Source organism: Pleurodeles waltl, chromosome 6 (assembly GCF_031143425.1).
Source record: "Pleurodeles waltl isolate 20211129_DDA chromosome 6, aPleWal1.hap1.20221129, whole genome shotgun sequence".
Classification (NCBI taxonomy): domain Eukaryota; kingdom Metazoa; phylum Chordata; class Amphibia; order Caudata; family Salamandridae; genus Pleurodeles; species Pleurodeles waltl.
The window spans coordinates 1408418500-1408436672 of record NC_090445.1 but is presented as its reverse complement, the minus strand read 5'-3'; the positions used below and the strand labels follow the sequence as shown (position 1 = coordinate 1408436672).

General features: G+C 42.2%; 1 protein-coding gene across 1 annotated transcript in view; it reads right to left on the bottom strand.

Annotated features, from left to right (window-relative positions):
• Nucleotides 1-18173, bottom strand: part of LOC138302141 (protein-arginine deiminase type-3-like) — a 67218-nt gene that overhangs the window by 34276 nt on the left and 14769 nt on the right. Inside the window, exons 3-5 of the mRNA XM_069242504.1 lie at nt 10567-10639; nt 6563-6624; nt 3425-3542 (exon numbers count right to left, since the gene is read on the bottom strand). Of these exons, the coding sequence (XP_069098605.1) occupies nt 3425-3542; nt 6563-6624; nt 10567-10639 (253 nt within the window). The remainder of the gene's footprint in view (nt 1-3424; nt 3543-6562; nt 6625-10566; nt 10640-18173) is intronic.

Genomic DNA, 18173 nt, shown 5'->3' with positions numbered 1-18173 from the left:
ATACTATTGTTTCGCAGAGGTGCTTTTATTGCACACAGTGAAGCAAAGCCTCATTTTGAACCATTACAAGACTCGCAAGCACAATACAAAATTGTACTGTGCCACATGAGCACAAATGCAAGCTTTAATAAATCTAAGCAAAAGTGTGCACACCGTATTGGTTATGGGCAGTGGTATGCTTACCTGGCTGATGAACACTGCACACACACTCAAATAATACCATAAGTATTTGAACAAGAATTTGCAGACTGACAGAGGACATCGCGTTTCTTACGATGCAATTGAACCAAATTTATTATACTTTTGGTCCTTCATATTTCCAAAATCTACCTCCTTCCAACTTCCATACTAATCAAGCCTAAACCTCGCCCGTCAGAACAACTGAACAAACACTGTAACTTTCTTATCCGAACGGTGGAATGTTTTGTTACTCACTGAAATCCTGGAATCCCCAGATCAACAAAATACAAGCTGCTGCTGGACGAGATCTTTTCATGCGAAGTACTCAGGTTCTGGAACTGTCTACCGGAGGAACCAGCGTTTAGACATCTGTACACTGAAAGTGGGGCACACAGGACCCTTCCTACATTTAGAGGATGTCACGCATCTGTCAAACTTTAAATCAGGCCCTAAAACACAACCCTAAGTTGCTATCTTTCTGGAAAGATGTAACATACATTTATTTATGATCTTCTTCAATGCCTGGTTTTGTTTCTTCCTCTTATTGTCTTCCTTTGCATTCTTTCCAGCTTACTTTACCTTTGTGTGTACTTTATAGTGATATTTGAAATGCTCCCTTGCTCACTTGACTATGAAGTTCCATATAAATACGTACCACACCTTAATAAATTGAATGAAAGGTGGTTACTTGGAGACTTACATTTTTACGTCAGGTGTAGGCCAAGACGTTTTGATTTAAAAAATATACGCATACTATACTTACTTGAAGCGGGCAGCTGCTTTGCTATGGCAAAGGAGTGTCGCCCCACTGGCTGTGCCAGAAGCAGAAAAATAAAACAGTAGTTTTCTAACATTTTATTTTTCTGCTTCTGGTACAGGCAGCAGTGCAGGGAGAAGCTGAGCTGGGTCAGGGAGAAGGGAGGTGGGAGGAGGAGAGAGCCCACCTAAGTGCGCATGTGTGTGTGGCCGGCCGCCTGAGGCCGGCCACACACACGTGTGCACTTAGGTTTCTCAAGCCTGGCTGTGCTTAAATGTATGAAAGCAATGCCAGGATTGCCGGGGAGCTTCTGCTGGTGTCCCAGCAGTGAATGCTAGGATACCACAAGTAGAGGAGCACAAGGCGGCAGCAGGGACAGAGGCAAGGTAAGTGCTTCTTTATTTTTTATTTTTACCTCGTCGCCATCCCAACCCCCCCTACCCTGCCCCTCCCCTTGAGTTATTCAGCTGCCACTGCTGACTTAAAAGGACTTTCAGCCACCTTAGTTCATCCAGTGATTGTCATTCATATATTGTTTCCACCCACCACAGCACACTGCATTGGGAACAGAGTCAGCCCACTTCAGCCACTGGCTAACTTCACCTGGAGTGACTCCATTTTGTCAGTGGCATAACATGAGCGCCCACAACTCCCACGGTGTCGCACAGTACACATATAAATAAACAAGGTTATTGGTGGCGGGGCTAAGTGGTGGGCTAGGTGGGGCTCCATGTACTTTGCAGGGTGGCGCCCTAAATTTTCCTTACACCACTGCATTTTGCTCTTTTACAAAGAGCCCAATCCCACACAAGGTAATTCTGCTTGGTGCCAGTATTTTTGTTTTTACTTTATTACTTTGGTTTTGCCTTTGTGTTCAGAGCTTCATGTGATAGCAGTCTGCTTTCGATCAGCTCTGCCATTTTCAGCATAGGACACATTCCAGCTTTATCAACCAATCAGTCACTTGTAAATGCCTTTTGAAGTGTCCTTTGTTTATCTGACACATATTCACAGCATGCCACATTGTGTCTATTTGAAACTGTTCTTCATGAAGTTGTCATGTTTTTAGTATGCACACAATGAAGTACATTTATAACTGTACTCCCTTATATCATGTTGTATGTATTTAATTGAGGTCTACAATTATACTTGTAAACCACTTTAGGGTTGTCCTGCTTGTGTGGCTTTATTGTGCGGTTTCTGCACTCTTGTATGTTGTGTTTCCAAAAACATTTAACTATTGTATCAATAATTGAAGTTCTGCTACTTGTCCCAATTTTCTTATCTATCTATCTATCTATCTATCTATCTATCTATCTATCTATCTATCTATCTATCTATCTATCTATCTATCTATCTATCTATCTATCTATCTATCTATTTATCTATCTATCTATCTATCTATCTATCTATCTCTGTCATCTTGCAAGCCTCTCTAGCTATCTGTCTGTACAAGCCTCTCTATCTTTCTTTGCAAGCATCATCATTAGAATCATTAGAAAAGGTCAGGTACTGGCAGCCAATGCCAGACCGATTGGCATATAAAACATAGTAACTTAAAGGGGTTTTTAGATAGACTTCATCCATTAGCCTGTTGTTTGACATTCACATTTTTCATCCAGCCACTGCATCATGCATTGTGTGGCAATAGGTCAGCACACTTTAGCCACTGGCTGACCTTTCTTTGAGTTACAGCATTGCTTTCCTATTTATAAGCAGCATGTTGACACACAAAGTAGTCCCATTCTGTGTCTGGGGTTACTGAGGTAGTGTGCGTTTTTTGGATCCAAAAATATTTTTGTTTAGCCAGGGATTTTTTTTTAAATAATGAGAGCCCGGCAGCTTCCCCAGCAGTAACGTTTTGACATACCATGACAGAGCAAAAAAAGCATTGCCAAATGCTGGCCTCCAATGCCTGTTTTCATTTTTGCTTCAGCTTTGTCTTGGCCATCATCTTTTTTCTGCACGAAATCCAAGTAAGGCATCTTTCTTCACTTCCTTTCTTTGTTCACCCCGTATGTAAAATACTATTGTTGGAAAGATGCACAACTCCAATCGCATTGCTCTTACTTGAAGTCCTACATGTTGGAATGGCTGGTCTGTTGCAGGTTTTGTTATGGATATTGCTGTGAGAGCTTTTAACAAAGTACGTTCATCATCTTTCAGACTGAGTTCATGCCTAATTGCTTCCCTGTAAAAATGACGAGTTTAAAGACTATTAAAGGGAGCATTCATTGTGCATACCTCTAAATCTGTTGTGGGTTTTACTGGTGTGAGGACAACACATTTTGGAGTTTGTAGGCAGCCAGTCATCTCATGCCCAACACCAAGCAGTTTCATCCCAGGCTTCTTGAGGGCCTCTTGACATTTAACCTTTATCACCTTTCTATGAGCCCTATCTGATAGGGTGCGTATCTGGACATTGATACATCACATTTGAAACAAACACATACCTTACAGAGAATAAGTGCTATTTCAGTTGTCTACCTGTGGAACAAGGATGGCTTTTGTCCACGCAGTCCATGTTTTTTGAGCTCTTGTTATCTCTATCACAATTCACCAACAGTACAGCTCCGTGTCCTTCTGGGCCCCAGGTCCAGGAAGCCTACAGGTGGTGGAGAGAGGAAACATTCTTTATGTTGGGGTGTGTGTCTGGGCAGGGATAGCAGACGCATGATGGGAACTGAAAAAGGGTGAAAAGCTGTAAGGAGTCAAAGATATAGAATGGAGAAATATGGGATTAGGAATTATATAGGGTGTGGTGGTTCATGGTGGAGAGAATCAAGATGAGGAGATTAAAAGTAAGCTGTGATATTTAGGCTCCCAAAGTCCAATATTTAGTTCAGATCTGTACAGTTTATTTAGATCAGTGAAATAAACACTGTCAGTAGATATTGGTGAATAACCACATTTAAAAAAAAGAATACATATAAACTTTGAAATAAAAGTATGAAAAACAAGGGAAGGTGACTCGGAATGTGAACACATGCACTACACTATTGTCATAGTTCCAGTTGGCAGTATCCAAAATTATCATTTAGTGTCCAATGCTCAAGGAGGAGGAAGAGTCCCCCAATCTTCCCTTGCTGGAACAAGTCAAAATGAAGCAAAATGAAGCCTCCGAGCAAATCAAATGAGTCCATGCTGAATACGTGGTATCAGAAACATTTATTTCCACAAAGGTAGCTCAAATACACCCATGCCAACATGTGTTTCGTCTCATGCTGCAAACGTTGGAGCAGACGTCTTCAGGGCTATAATTCAAGTACATAAAATCTTAGTGAGGACTCCCTAATCAGACCTTGAAAAAGGACCATCACCTGGGTCTAGATGATCCAATTCGCTATGTGTAGAAGAGACTGAAATGGTCTGTCTATATTGATAGTATCACACATAATTACATGTGATACTTTCAATAGAGACACGTGTAAGATCCTACTAGAAATAAAAATAAATATAGTAAGTTTATCACCACATATTGCCAACACCTGGCAGTGCAACATTCTCCTATAGAAAATAATAAAAGCAGGAACTTAAGTGTAAACCACACAGGAAATAATGCTAATTTAAATTACATTATTTAAAATAGTTAAAAATATAAATAAATAAAATTTTATTTTTTAAATAAAAATGTACGTATTTTTAATTTAATTATGAAATAACTTAATAACAAATTTGCACGTGAAAGTTGTTGTAACAATACATTATATTAATTATAATTAAATTACTTTTAATTAATTAAATGCATCACTACTAGGAATGCTTAATAATGCAATGTAATTGTTTCCTTTAGGTATACACTTATTTTTTAATTTAAGCTTAAAAAAAATAATTTTAATGATGTACTTATGTATTCATACTTACCTTCGAGGTATATGGTGGATTATATTTTTCCCACAATATTATGACATGTTGATATTTTTTTACTTTAACATACAAACATTGTGCATTTATCAGCTGTGAGAAAGGCCATCACCTTGAATGACCTACCTCTCTGACGCATCACTTAAAATGCATGACTATGCCACTTGGAGAATCCCATTAAAATAATGCAGAGCAAGAGTCACAGGTGTCAATTAAAATGCACTTATGATGTGGATGTAACAATGTACTTCTCAAAGAGCTTGAATTTCATTAGCTTTCTCTATATTCTGCATATCATTTGCATGCTTTTTCACAAATTTATGAGTGTGCATCAGGGCACGGATTTATTCTAATTCCTAATTTCCCTTGAAGTCTGTTTAAAACGTCTTTGATATATGACAAATTCTAACAACATTGTTTATGGTTTCCATGCTTCCAGTCCTGGCTTGAATCTTTACATAAAGGACTAGCCTTTTGGACATTAAAGTACTCGCATAGAAACTGCTATCTGTTACCATCCCTCTTATCTCTGTGCTCATATGCTTCCAATATCTTTTACCGTCTCCTGCTGTCATCCAGTTACACTTCTTTTACGATTTTCAGTGAATGGCTTGAGCTGTCCAAAGGCTTTTGTTTTATTTTTTTCTACCTTCTGTGGTACATTCTTTTTTACGGATCTTTTTATTGAATACAAAACTTCTTACTGACGACTTAAACAGGGGGTTTGGGGGGCAGAGAGGGTATGGTACCAAGCCACGTGGGGAGATGTGAGCTTTGGATGCAGGGGCTTTGGATTGTACTAGTCTGTGTACTCTGAAGGTCAAAGATGGTACTCAGTAAACTTTTCTTTTGAACCATAAACTGAGTATCTCTCTGCAAACTTCTTCATCGCCTACCCAGTGTACAGTAATGTAAGTTATCATAACTAGCTGCGGCCTGTTTGTATGAGCTGACGGGCAAAGCCCCCTTCCCTTTTCATGACAAAGACAGTGTCTGTCGGGCTTACACTCTTCTTGTCCAGGTCAGACAGCAAGGAGCTAGACATTCACTAAATGTTCAGGCTACTGCTGGTTGCCTGAGCTTAGCTTTACCAGGTTGAGGATTTCAAAGCCCTGAGGGTGTGACCTCCTCACCCTGGCAAAAGTACCTCGAGTCCCTCCCCTTCTTGACGAGGGGAAGTGCTACTGATTACCTTTGACCTGAATGCTTCATTTTAAAGCCCTGAAGTGCCCAGGGCAGAATGTTAATCAATGACACCTCATCACAGAGTGGGGTTGGGTCACCAGTCTCACTGACCCCTTTCCACACTGTGACAAGTGAGAGACTGCTTCCTTCCCCATTTGCTTACCTTAGGTCAGCCAATCAGAGAAAGCAGCAGTTCCAAGCCTAAAGGGACTTACAAGGTTTCCCTTCAGAGAGCTGCAGTGAAGGTAAGTATTATTTCCAGAAGGTTTTGTGCTTGCATGTGTATTTGCATGTAGGTATGTAAGTGTGTGCCTTTAAGTGAGTGAGTGTGGTGAATAGGTGTGTGTGTGAGCATATTTGAGTGCATGGGTCTGAGTGAGTGTGTATGCATACGTGTGTGGCCCCCATACCTTCTAAAATTAATGGCAATCACTGATCATAACAGAGGATCTCGCTGATAAGGGACCTGTCAATGTACTTGTGGGCCAACCTTTCCAGTATAGATTCTCACTCAACCTTGAGGACTACTATTTTACAGTTCCCGTATGCTGGTGTGCTGGGTAGCAGGTACCTTACCTTCTTGGTCTTCTCATTGCTGACTGTTCCATTGCGGTGTAAATCAACGTTCAGGGACAGTTCTGAAAAAGAAATTATTGTTAATCAGGTTTTTGTAAAGACACTCATCACTACAAGCAAATTTGCATTTTATCTGCTTCCCTCTTCCCTTCTTCCATTCCTCTTTCCTTTGCCCTTTCCTCATTTACCTCCAACTCTCCAGGCAACTAGCCCATTCATGATGACAGAGACACACTATTGAGCAAGAGATGGAGGGGCAGGTTGGTGGCTATCATAAAAACTGTTTAACTTAAGAGCCAATGGAACATAACTTGCTTAGTGTGATGGTGCCACATTGGTTGGCACTTTTGGCCATTGCCTTCTAGGTTAGGTTAGTCCATGCAAGGGCAGCCCCTCCATGTGGAAAGAGGACTGTAACCCCGGCAAAAAGATGTCCCCTATAACGAAAAAATAAAATGGTAATTAACTTTGTTTATTACCATTGTATTTTTCAGTGCCTCATTCTGAACTAAGGGTCAGGACGGTGCATGTCAATTGCTGGTAAGTGGCAGCAGGGAGCTGTTCACTTGTTTAAATTTTGAATGTCCCTTTGGCCGGCTGTCTTGCGACAGCCAGCCTGACATGCGCACTTTAAATATTTCTAGCCCAGCTGTCTTAAGACAGCTTTATTAGAGAAAGCACAGGCCTCCAGCGGTCTTCTGAGCACTGAGAGAACCCACTCGAGAACTCACTCCCACCAATCCTGGCGCTGGCTTCATGCTCGTTACCAGCTTGAAACCAGTGTCAGGATTGGCTTGTGCAGTTTCCTGGGTCCCATGACCGTTGCACGTTGGAGCTGGGGGAGACAACGCGAAGAGAGAAGATCGTCAGGTAACTGCCTTTTTTTAAACTTTATTTTTATTGCAATCCCCCTCCCGCCCCCATTGTAAGCATGAGCTAGCTGCCACTGGTCCACGCCATTAAAACCTGAAACCACCACGAGACACCCAATGGTTTGTGAGCAGCCACAGTAGGCCAGAAAACATTAAGACCCTCATTACCAGCGCCTTATTAGGTCAGCCCCCTTAGAAATTCTCTTACTGAGTGTCCTGGGGCATGAGGATTAAAAATAATTCTGAGTTTTAGGAGAATAACACACAGGATTCTGTTTTACCTTGCAGAGTCCTACATTTCTCTCTTTGGTATTTCTGGTGAAAAACCATGGAACTGTGGTATTCCTCCTAAATTTATACTTCGGAACACTTGTAATGAGGTCTTTCTTTCTCCTGACGAAAGCAAATATCATGAAGCTTAGCCACTTACGCTGCTCTGGACAGAGACCAAAGAACTTTAGAAAGGCACATTTTGATGTAAGATATGGCTCACCAGGTCCAGCATATCCATATATTGCAGTGCCTAGTCTCAACACTGCTGTCTCTGACAAACGTCAGTGTTGCCTATGCTTTCTATTTTTACTAGTCCTGCTGCTGGCGATTTTCATCCACCTGTGAGATTTAGTATATTTTGAGATGGCAAACAATGAACAATGGCATAGGTCAATGGTTTTTAACATTTTCACTTCTGTGGACCCTCACATAATCATTACTGGAATCCGTTGTCCACCACTGAATCATTATTGGAATTTGGAGACCTCATTGTGTGAATATTGGAATCTTGGCAGCCTGGCTTAAGCAATTTTGATAATATGAACTGTGAAAAAGTACGGAAACACACATTCATCAAGCAAATACACAAATGCTTACATACTTTATTTAATACACTAACAAATATAAAAAACACAAAAGATAATTTGAATAGGACTGTTAGAGCTCCTCTAAATTGAACTAAGGCCACCCATTGTCCATACTATATCATGTTTGACACACTTGTACTGCTTCCATGAATCAATCTGAAGATACCAACCTTGGGGCATATTTATGATTGATTTGTGTTGCCATTGAGCCACGCCAGGGAGCGCAAGGGCAAGGCAAATACTAAGTCAGATTTATCAAGCCTTGAAAGTCCACCTTGCGTGGCTTGCATGGTTTGATTAATCTAGAGTAACGCAACACACCACAACCACTGCATTATGTTACTCTGCCTCTGGGAGTTCCCACACATCCACCCATTAATTTTTCCTAAACAAAAACAATCCTGCCTGCAATGCAGGCACCATGGCGCAAGGGTGTCTGCGTTGGAGCTAGGCAGCCAAAAGGGCACCATGCATGTAAAGAACAGGAATGTGCTGTATAATGTTATAAATAGCATATTCCTGCCCTTTCCCTTTCACGCAGCACAGTGCAGCACGGTGGCTAGCTGTGTAAAGGTTTGATAAATCTGCCCCTAAAGTTTTAGATTCCAATTTCAAGTTCATTCTCATTTACAGAACGTTTTATTATTTTCAATGTTAATGTTTCTTTTTATTTATATACACTTTTATAATCTGTTAATATTACTTAATTTTCTAAGCAGTCACGGAACCCCTGACTAGGCGTCATGGACCCCAAGGGTCCCCGGACCACAGGTTAAAAACCACTGGCATAGTTTACACAGCCATGTGGTTGAATCTTTCTGCAAGCCAATGGGCAAGGGGGTATGTGCTAATACTTAATGACATCATTACGTATTATTTTAGCCTGAAATTTCTGTGTATTACAAAAAACTGTAACTATTCTCAATGTATTTGCACTGAAGCATTTTCACAAGCAGGAGACATGATTTATTCTTAACCTACAACAGATGACACTCCCAAAACAAGTGTGGCTCTCTCGACCATCTCTTTTAATCAATAATATTTCATATTTTTAAACATACAATGAGTTTGTAATCATAGTTTATCTTTTTGTACACCATATGAAAACATAATCTGACTTAATCTGAGCAATGCATGACAAGGTGTAGTTGAACCCAGATACAGCATTCTCTCTTCCGAACTATTTTTTGTGTAATCTCTGTTAAACTGCCATTTTATTCACAAGAAGAAGCTACATGCATTCTACTTAACCGAGAACAAATGTTTTGTGTCTGGTTGGTAACTGTATCGTTTAGGCCCAGTTTGCAAAACATTGCGTTTTAAGATACAGTATTACTTTATCACTGATGTAGCATGCTTATGCCATTCTCCTGCAACATTTACTGGCTATTGTTCGCTCTGGGTCAATTTGTTCATCGACACTTTGGTTTTGAGCATTTATCCCTCAGGCTCAATATTACCTTAAGATTATTCTTCCTACTCCTGGTTTATGGTTTTACGGTATTTTAAAAGTATTAACCACGCCTGCTCGTGCTGTAGTGTATTATCCCACTCAAAACAGTTTTGGGTCACATTTACAGTCGTGGCCCAATCCTCGGAACATTGTGCTACCTTTTGCAGTAGTCTAAGGCAGTGTTCCCCAACCCCCGGACCGCAGACCGGTGCTGGTCCGTGGATCAATCGGCACCGGGCCGCCCGAGGAACTTCAAATCATTTCACTGTGGCGGGCGGCCGAGGCGCAGAGCATTGCAATCAAAACAAGCGGGCCACGGTAAAATTATCAAACATTTACCGGTCCGCGGCGATAAAAAGGTTGGGGAGCACTGGTCTAAGGCATTAAAATTATTATGATGATGGGCTGAAAATGATCTCATTTGCAAATATACTGGGGCCAATATTCATTGCTGCAACAACAATGCTGAAGGTGAAATAACTCCTGGCACTCTATTTTTAGCATGCGTACTCTTCCTTGCACAATATACTTGGGGACATTATTTCTCTTTGAACCTGTTCTAAGATATTATGTTCACTGCATAGGTTTCAGGTTCAAATTGTCTACTAATGGTATTTTGGGAAAGGATTTCCCCTATCACAGTTGGCAAAGGGACATACTTAAAGTTGGCACACTAAGCTTGTGTTAGAGGTTTGTTTCCCAATTCGTATTTTGTTGTCTATTTACATGACATACAAGTCAGGGCTTGTCTGGTGTCTGTTCTAGTGACAGAGGCTGTTTTCCTTTGTTACCACTGGATATATACTGGTTTGCACTTACCAATACTAGTGAGGTGGAGGACTGCACTGCTCGGGCCACTTTTTTCGCTCTTTGCATAATATGTCACATTCACCTGTGGAAGCAGAGATAACTCATGTTTTGTAATAAAGGCACACAAAGTCAGACTGAGGTTAATTTCTATACAGTAACAGAGATTTAAGGGTCATATCATCAAGGTGCTACAAAATGGTGAAGACGATCACTTTTGCACTGTCTGTCATCACATTTGGTTATATTTGCATACTCCCCTTTTTCATGTAAGCGTACACTTGGTAGTGCAAGGGTGCGGCCATACTGAGTGGGTGCGCTCGTGCACACTTGTGAAATGTAATGTGGAAATGTATGAGTAATGTGGGGTGTTAAATGAAATGCTTGGGTCTGGAACTGGAACGATGTTGCGGTTAAACATACTTATTCTGAACAAGGGTGAATTAATAAATGTACTACTGTAGTGTGGTCAGTTTTACGTATATTTTGCGCATTAGCTTCAGGCCTTAGGCCTCTGTGCACTTTGCCCTAAATATATTTTATTCATTTGCTAACAGCTTAGAGCCTCTGTGCACTTTGCTCTAAATGCTTTCTATTAGGCTTCGTACTGTTATTTTACAGAATAGCCAGTTCTACGGTGTTGTTTTTTATTCATATCACACTGTTTTGCCTACTTCAGCACTGGAGTTCTTCATAACATATTCACTCTGTGCTTTAGTCAAGGATACAGTCTGGTACATTGCCGATAGACGTGGTAGGAGTCTAGACTTGCCATTCCTGTGTAGGAACATTTTGTGATCACGATGACATGTTAGTTATAAAATCACTTCCTTGTCCCAATACATGCAAGAGGGAGATTCCAACCAGGGAACCACAACTAGACGCTGACTGCCTTGTTGCAGATGCTGAACCAGATCACAGGCCTTTGCTCAGGTATGAGTGTGTCCGTCTCCCTAGTGATACAGAAAGGCAAGCTGAAAGCTTAACATGCTGTGCTCTAAATAGAACAAGCAGAGGGAGAGTAGAAACGGTTAGGAATTATGATAGCTTTATTTCTATGTTTTACTCTCCTGGTTACTATATCAATCCTACTATGTTGTATTGTTCTGGTTATTGCGGCTCACGCCTTAATATCTAAAATACAGTCGTTTTATTAAAACATTATATAAAACTTATACTGTCTTTGTCATTTGTATATGAGACCATATTGTGAATGAGAGAGTTGGATTGGATCTGAGTGACCACGACTTCCCTGAGAAGTTCCAAAGATGTCATGCGCTCGGCTGCCCAATCATTTCTTCCCCGTGGGAGAAATGAGGCACTGCTAGTTAGCCGGAGCAACAACCGGATTTAGGGTGACAGAGTTCCTTACACGTGGGTCAGACTCAGTCCCCCACACCGTTATCGATCCTGCTGCCTAGAAATCCAGTAGTCTCATTTAGGATAATGAGAGCCCACGCGACACTACAGGGCATGCCATTGCTGGCATCAGATACTCATTTGGCAATTAAGATGGGCCCGTAGTTTTAAACGACCTTCGTGGTTTTAATATTCTGCTGCTGAGTGGGAGGCCCAGTCTGAGAATTGCAGGTACTCAGTGACGGCTCCTCCATAATGGCGGAGGAGTGTTGCACCCCCTTCTCAAAGCTAGCAGATGAAAAATAAAATGTTAATAAAACAATGTTATTATCATTTTATTTTTCACAGACAGCCGACGTGAGTATAGGGTGGGGTGAGGCTGGGCCATCCTATTGAACAGTGGCAGGGAGGAAGAGCGGTGGGCACTTCTAAGTGTGCATGTCAGTTTGGCCGGCTGTCTTGGCAGGCCAACAGACATGCACACTTATATTTCTACAATCCAGCTGTGTTGCACAGCCAGGTGGGAAAAAGGCACAGGCTTCCTGTCCCTGAGCGAGCGCCAAGCCAGCCTGTCCATGCTAATCCTGACACTTTTCTCATGCTTGGTAATAGCAAGAGAGCAGTGTCTGGATTGGATGGGGACTCTAGGAGCCTGTGCTGTCAGGAGTAGAGAAATTAAGAGAAAAAAACGAACACAACTAATACAAAAAAAAAAAAGGATTTTTATTCTACTATCATCCTCTAATCTTGGGTACCAGAGTATTGTGCTACTCGATGCAAAGCGTTTCAATGCCTCATCAGGGATAGTAAGTGCTATATAAATACCATTTACAATTCCAATTTGTGATACTTAAACTGTAGCTGCCTGAAATTCGATTGCTACATTAGCTGGTGATTTTAACTTATCTCCTTGCAAGTAATGACACAAAAATGCATGGCACAACTGAAAGGACTTGCTATTAATAAATATGACTAGTATAATGGATGTTTAATGCTACATTTCTTACTATACGCATGTGCCAGCCACTTTTAGATGGCTGCATGCTTTCTTTTTCCTTTTTATTTTGTGGCCGATGATTGTATTCAATTTGCACAAGCTTGCAAAGACCAGACTTATTGCCTTTGCCAATGCTTGCTTATTATAGTCATCCTTCAACTGCACTTGCTCAGATGGCCTTCAATTTGCAGGATGGTGCTTGTTATTTTTGTCTCTTAGAAATTTGCATAAAATGGAGGGAGAGGGGGAAGTGCCCTGGATTCACTGCAGTTCGCTCTTTAATTAGGGACCTTTAGCTAGGCAAAGACCTTTGACTTGAGTCAGGCTCGAGCCAGACTTCTGCCTTGGCTTGCCCATCTATGTCAATGACAGTTGTCTATGGACATGACTGGAATGGCCATATGGGGCAGAGGGAAAAAGCCCAGGGAACCAGGGCTACTTTTAGTGTTGATGGATAGAGGAATGGTCAGCTATCCAGCCTGAAAAACAGCCCACATGCAACACATACACAATATTCTTGTAGACGTGTGTGTAATGGGGCCCACGCCCCACATAAGATGCCTGGAAATGGTTGGTCTTGTTGGCTGAACTAATTCAATACAAAGATTTAGGACGGAATTCCAAATGGCACTACAACAAATGGCTTTATTGCGGAAGCATTATAATGAAAATGCCTTTCCAATGAAAGGCTTACTACAATGATTCTGCCTTTCCCACGAAAGCCTTCACCATGGAAATGTAAGTATTTAGCAGGTAAGTATAAATCCTCTTCACACACACATATACATATAGCCAAAGTACACACAGAAACGCAGATGCCGTGCAGCCACACGGGGGTGTTGCAGGATGCCGGACGTGGCTTCCTGTAAACACTAAACACTGATAGTCAAGAGACACGCACTCAAGATGGATGGTTTCAAAGCTCCCAGCCCCTGCAATGCGTTTCGACAACAAGGACTTGATCATAAATGGAGAAAGGGTTATGAATGAAACTATATTTCAACAATATATTTTTATTTTTATATACATATAACATAGTAGGCACCCTAAGGTAACTATAACTCATGCTCCTGCCATGCACAGTTTTTTTCAATATTAATTTGATTGCTAATGTTTCATTGATGATTTTATTGACGTTATAAAAGTTGTCAGAAGTAATATCAGGGGTAATTAGTAGTGCATGGCGAAGGTGTGAGTTATAATACCTTAGGGTGCGAGTTAGATTTACTTGAAATAACTCTTACTATCACTGTTGAATTTCTATGGTTTTATGTGAGTAAATTCAGAACCTAACTATAATGTCCCTGTAACCTTTGTTTTTTTAAGTGAATTTCTGTTTTTTTAATTCTATTTCTTAACTATAACCACCCTGTAACCTTTGTTTTTTTCAGTGAATTTCTATGTTTTGTAACAAAGTAATTTTATTTAAAATATGTTAATCCAACCACTGCTGTGCATAGGTTTTAGCCTGCGGCCAGGCCCAATGGTCAACCGCCTATAACCACCCAAACCCCCACAACCACCCAACCCAGCACCGTGCATGGCTTTTGGCCAACGCTGGGGGGATGACCGCAGGGCCTGTCTCTCTGGGTGTGAGAATAGGTGTGAGAGTGTGCCTCTGGGTGTGAGAACGGGCATGACAGTGTCCTTCTTGGTGTGAGAAGATCTATGTGGGTGTGTGAGTGGGTGTGAGAGTGTCTGTCTAGGTGTGGGAGTAGGTATGAAAGGGAGTCTCTGGGTGTGCGAGTTGGTGTAAATGGTTCTCTGTGAGTGGGTGTGTGAGTGTCTGTGTGGGTCTGTGAGTGGGTGTGTGAGAGTCTGGGTGGATCTGTGAGTGGGTGCATGAATGTCTGAGTGGGTATGTGATTGGATGCATGAGTATCTAAGGGGGTCTGTGAGTGGGTGCATGAGTGACTGAGTAGGTCTGTGAGTTGATGCGTCAGTGTTGAAGTGAGTCTGTGAGTAGGCGCGTCAGTGTCTGAGTGGGTCTGTTAATGGGTGCATGGGTGTCTGAGTGCGTCTGTGAGCGGGTTTTTGAGTGTCTGTGTGGGTGGGCCAGCAGCTGTTTGAGTGACTCAGCCACAAAGTAACCTCACTTGCCCTTTTATCCAACAAGATTCCACGGTTTGGCACAAAATTCCTACCCAAATATAGTTCTTTCTGACTCCTTGGGTAAATGTCCAGTATGTATTCTACACTACACCTGTATAATGGACCACAGGGAAATGTCATGAGTAACCTTGTGTGAGTTTTGGCAATATGATTATTCCTGGTGTATTTTTATCCAGAAATGTGTGATAACATGAATCCTCCGATAAAGAGGCCAATGAGACCTACATCTCCACCAAACCAGGGTCCTTCCTCTTTTCTATATAATGTATGTGCTTCTCTTTGGTCAGGAAAACAGATGAAAACTCCACTCACAGCAGGCAAAAGCTGTTTGACAGTGCTGTTTGACAGCTCTCGCATCCCGGAAGTGAAGCTGTGTGTGTTCTGACTTTGGAGCAAACAGCTATGTCCCGAGGGTGGGAACCCCAGGACATAGCAGGAACGGGCCCTGTGGGGTGGAGGTCCCCAGGGCCATTATTGGCTCCATGAGGGAGGCCACACAGTCCCCTTTCAACCTTTAAACAGCACCAGGGCGGTTGTGGTCCCTAGGGCTGCCGGGGGCCCCACAACCCTCTATTTTGTTACAATTGCCCAGAGGAGGTGGAGGTCCCCAAGGCAGGGGGGGTCCACAAGAACCTCCTTATTATAATAAACACATTTTGCCCAGGAGAGGTGGTGATCCCTGGGGCATAAATAAGCCCAAGAGGGGGACCCCATGTGCCCCTTTCTTTATTTTCTATATGCCCCCAGGACCTGGCCCACCCGGGGGCTTTACTATAAAAAGCACAGGAGACTACCTTTGATTTATTTTAATATTTTTGCTACAAATTTCCGAGTCGTCACAAATTTGCTGCAAAAATTGTTAACAAAAAGTGTTTTTTTGTCCTGGTGGTGTCCCTCTGGAACTCCAGCACCAGAGCTAAGAGTTCAGGGTGACCCTACCCTGGCCACTTTTCTTTTTTGTCATCTTTTTTGCTGGGCTTGGGCTAAAGCCGAGTCCCTAGATAGATGCCAACACTTTCTGGTTGAAGTGCTTACAGCCAGTTAGATCTCTGTACGAGAACGGACGGATTTGCGAAGCCTTTGCTCCTCTAAATTAAAAAATTTGGTGTCACAGTGTCCTTTCCTCACGATCTGCACGATGCTGAACAAAAGGCCCACCTTCCGGCGTCACCAACTCAGAAAGCACAGAATTATGATGAAGCCAGTCGGGGGAAGGGAATTAGGGTAGGGAACAGCAGGGAGAGATATCTGCAAAGAAAAGGTTAGAACAAAAATGCATTTCCTCATTCATAGAAATTTAACTCATCAATAGACTCTTGACTAAATGCTTCTCCGTGATATCAGATCGAGACCCCTTTTGAAATGAGGGAAAAGCCCTTTCTTTGAAACATAGAACAGGAATAAACTACGACCTCAGAACCAAGAGATCGCAAGAGCTTTGGACTATGATCATACTCAGAATATCAATCCTGTAACATCTATGCATTCATAACATAAACCTTTGATCATGAGCTAGAAAATCTCAAAGAATTAAATATGATTTTCTCATATTATGCTTTCCACAAAAAAAACAATAAAAACTATGATTTTCTTATCTCCAAAAATACTTTCACATTCACAACTATAAAGGCCAAAATGTTTTTACTCAATGAAGTTGAAGCGCTTTACTTATAATATCAGGAAGCGGTTTTACTTGTCTTGCCTGAAGCGCTACGCTCATTATGCTAAGGGGGCGCTTTACTCATGTGGCCTGAATCACTTTGATTGTTGTGCCAAGAGCCTTTTACTCCTGTGGATTGAAGCGCTTTGATTGCCGTGCCAAGAGCACTTTACATCTGTGGACTAAAGTGCTTGAATTGCCGTGCCAAGAGCGCTTTACACCAGTGGACTGAAGCACTTGAATTGCAGTGCCAAGATTGCTTTACATCTGTGGACTGAAGCACTTGAATTGCTGTGCGAAGAGCGCTTTACACCTGTGGCCTGAAGCACTTGAATTGCCGTGCCAAGAGCGCTTTACACTTGTGGACTGAAGCACTGGAATTGCCGTGGCTAGAGCACTTTACACCTTTGGACTGAAGCGCTTGATTTGCCGTGCCAAGAGCACTTTACATCTGTGGACGGAAGCGATTGAATTGCCGTAGCCAAGAGCGCTTTACACCTGTGGACTGAAGCACTTGAATTGTTGTGCCAAGAGCGCTTTACACCTGTGGACTGAAGTGCTTGAATTGCCGTGCCTGGAGCGTTTTACACCTGTGAACTGAAGCGACTGAATTGCCGTGCTGAGAGAGCTTTACACCTGTGGACTGAAGCGCTTGAATTGCCGTGCCAAGAGCACTTTACACCTGTGGACTGAAGCGCTGGAATTGCCGTGCCAAGAGCGCTTTACACCTGTGGACTGAAGCGCTTGATTTGCTGTGCCAAGAGCGCTTTACTTTTGTAAACTGAAGTGCTTGAATTGCAGTGCCAAGAGCGCTTTACACCTGTGGACTGAAGCGCTTGAATTGTCTTGCCAAGAACACTTTACACCTGTGGACTGAAGCACTTCAATTGCCGTGCCTGGAGCGCTTTACACCTGTGAACTGAAGTGATTGAATTGCCTTGCCAAGAGCGCTTTACATTAGTGAACTGAATCGCTTGAATTGCCGTGCAATTAGCGCTTTACACCTGGGCTCTGAAACGCCTTTGATCGTCACCCCAAGGCCGCTGTGTTCTGGAAACTGAAATCGCTTTGCTCGTTGTGCTAAGGGGCGCTTTACTTCTGGAAGTAACAACTTCCTCCAAAATTGGATTCATCAAGGCCTTACTGCTACGAGTACAACCTACTTGTTTTTTAATTCACCGTGGAAACAAGGAAACTTCGATTGGATGTTACTCTGCCATGCAGGAACTCTGCTCTTCTTCAGAGAAACCCCCACAAGGTCTGACTGTATCGAAGTCTTCAAAATAGTGAGCAACGTGCTTGGGTGTGGCTGGGCTTTATAGGCCTGCCACACCCCAAGATGGCTGCTGCCTCTAAAAAACATGGGAATTGTAGTCCCTTCATGGAATAGCACTGATAAGTACATCTTGTCCACCAATGTCCTGAACCTGCAGCTCTATGAGCTTTGTCACAGGGCCGACGACGCTGATGGCCACGTTTGGAATAAGAGGG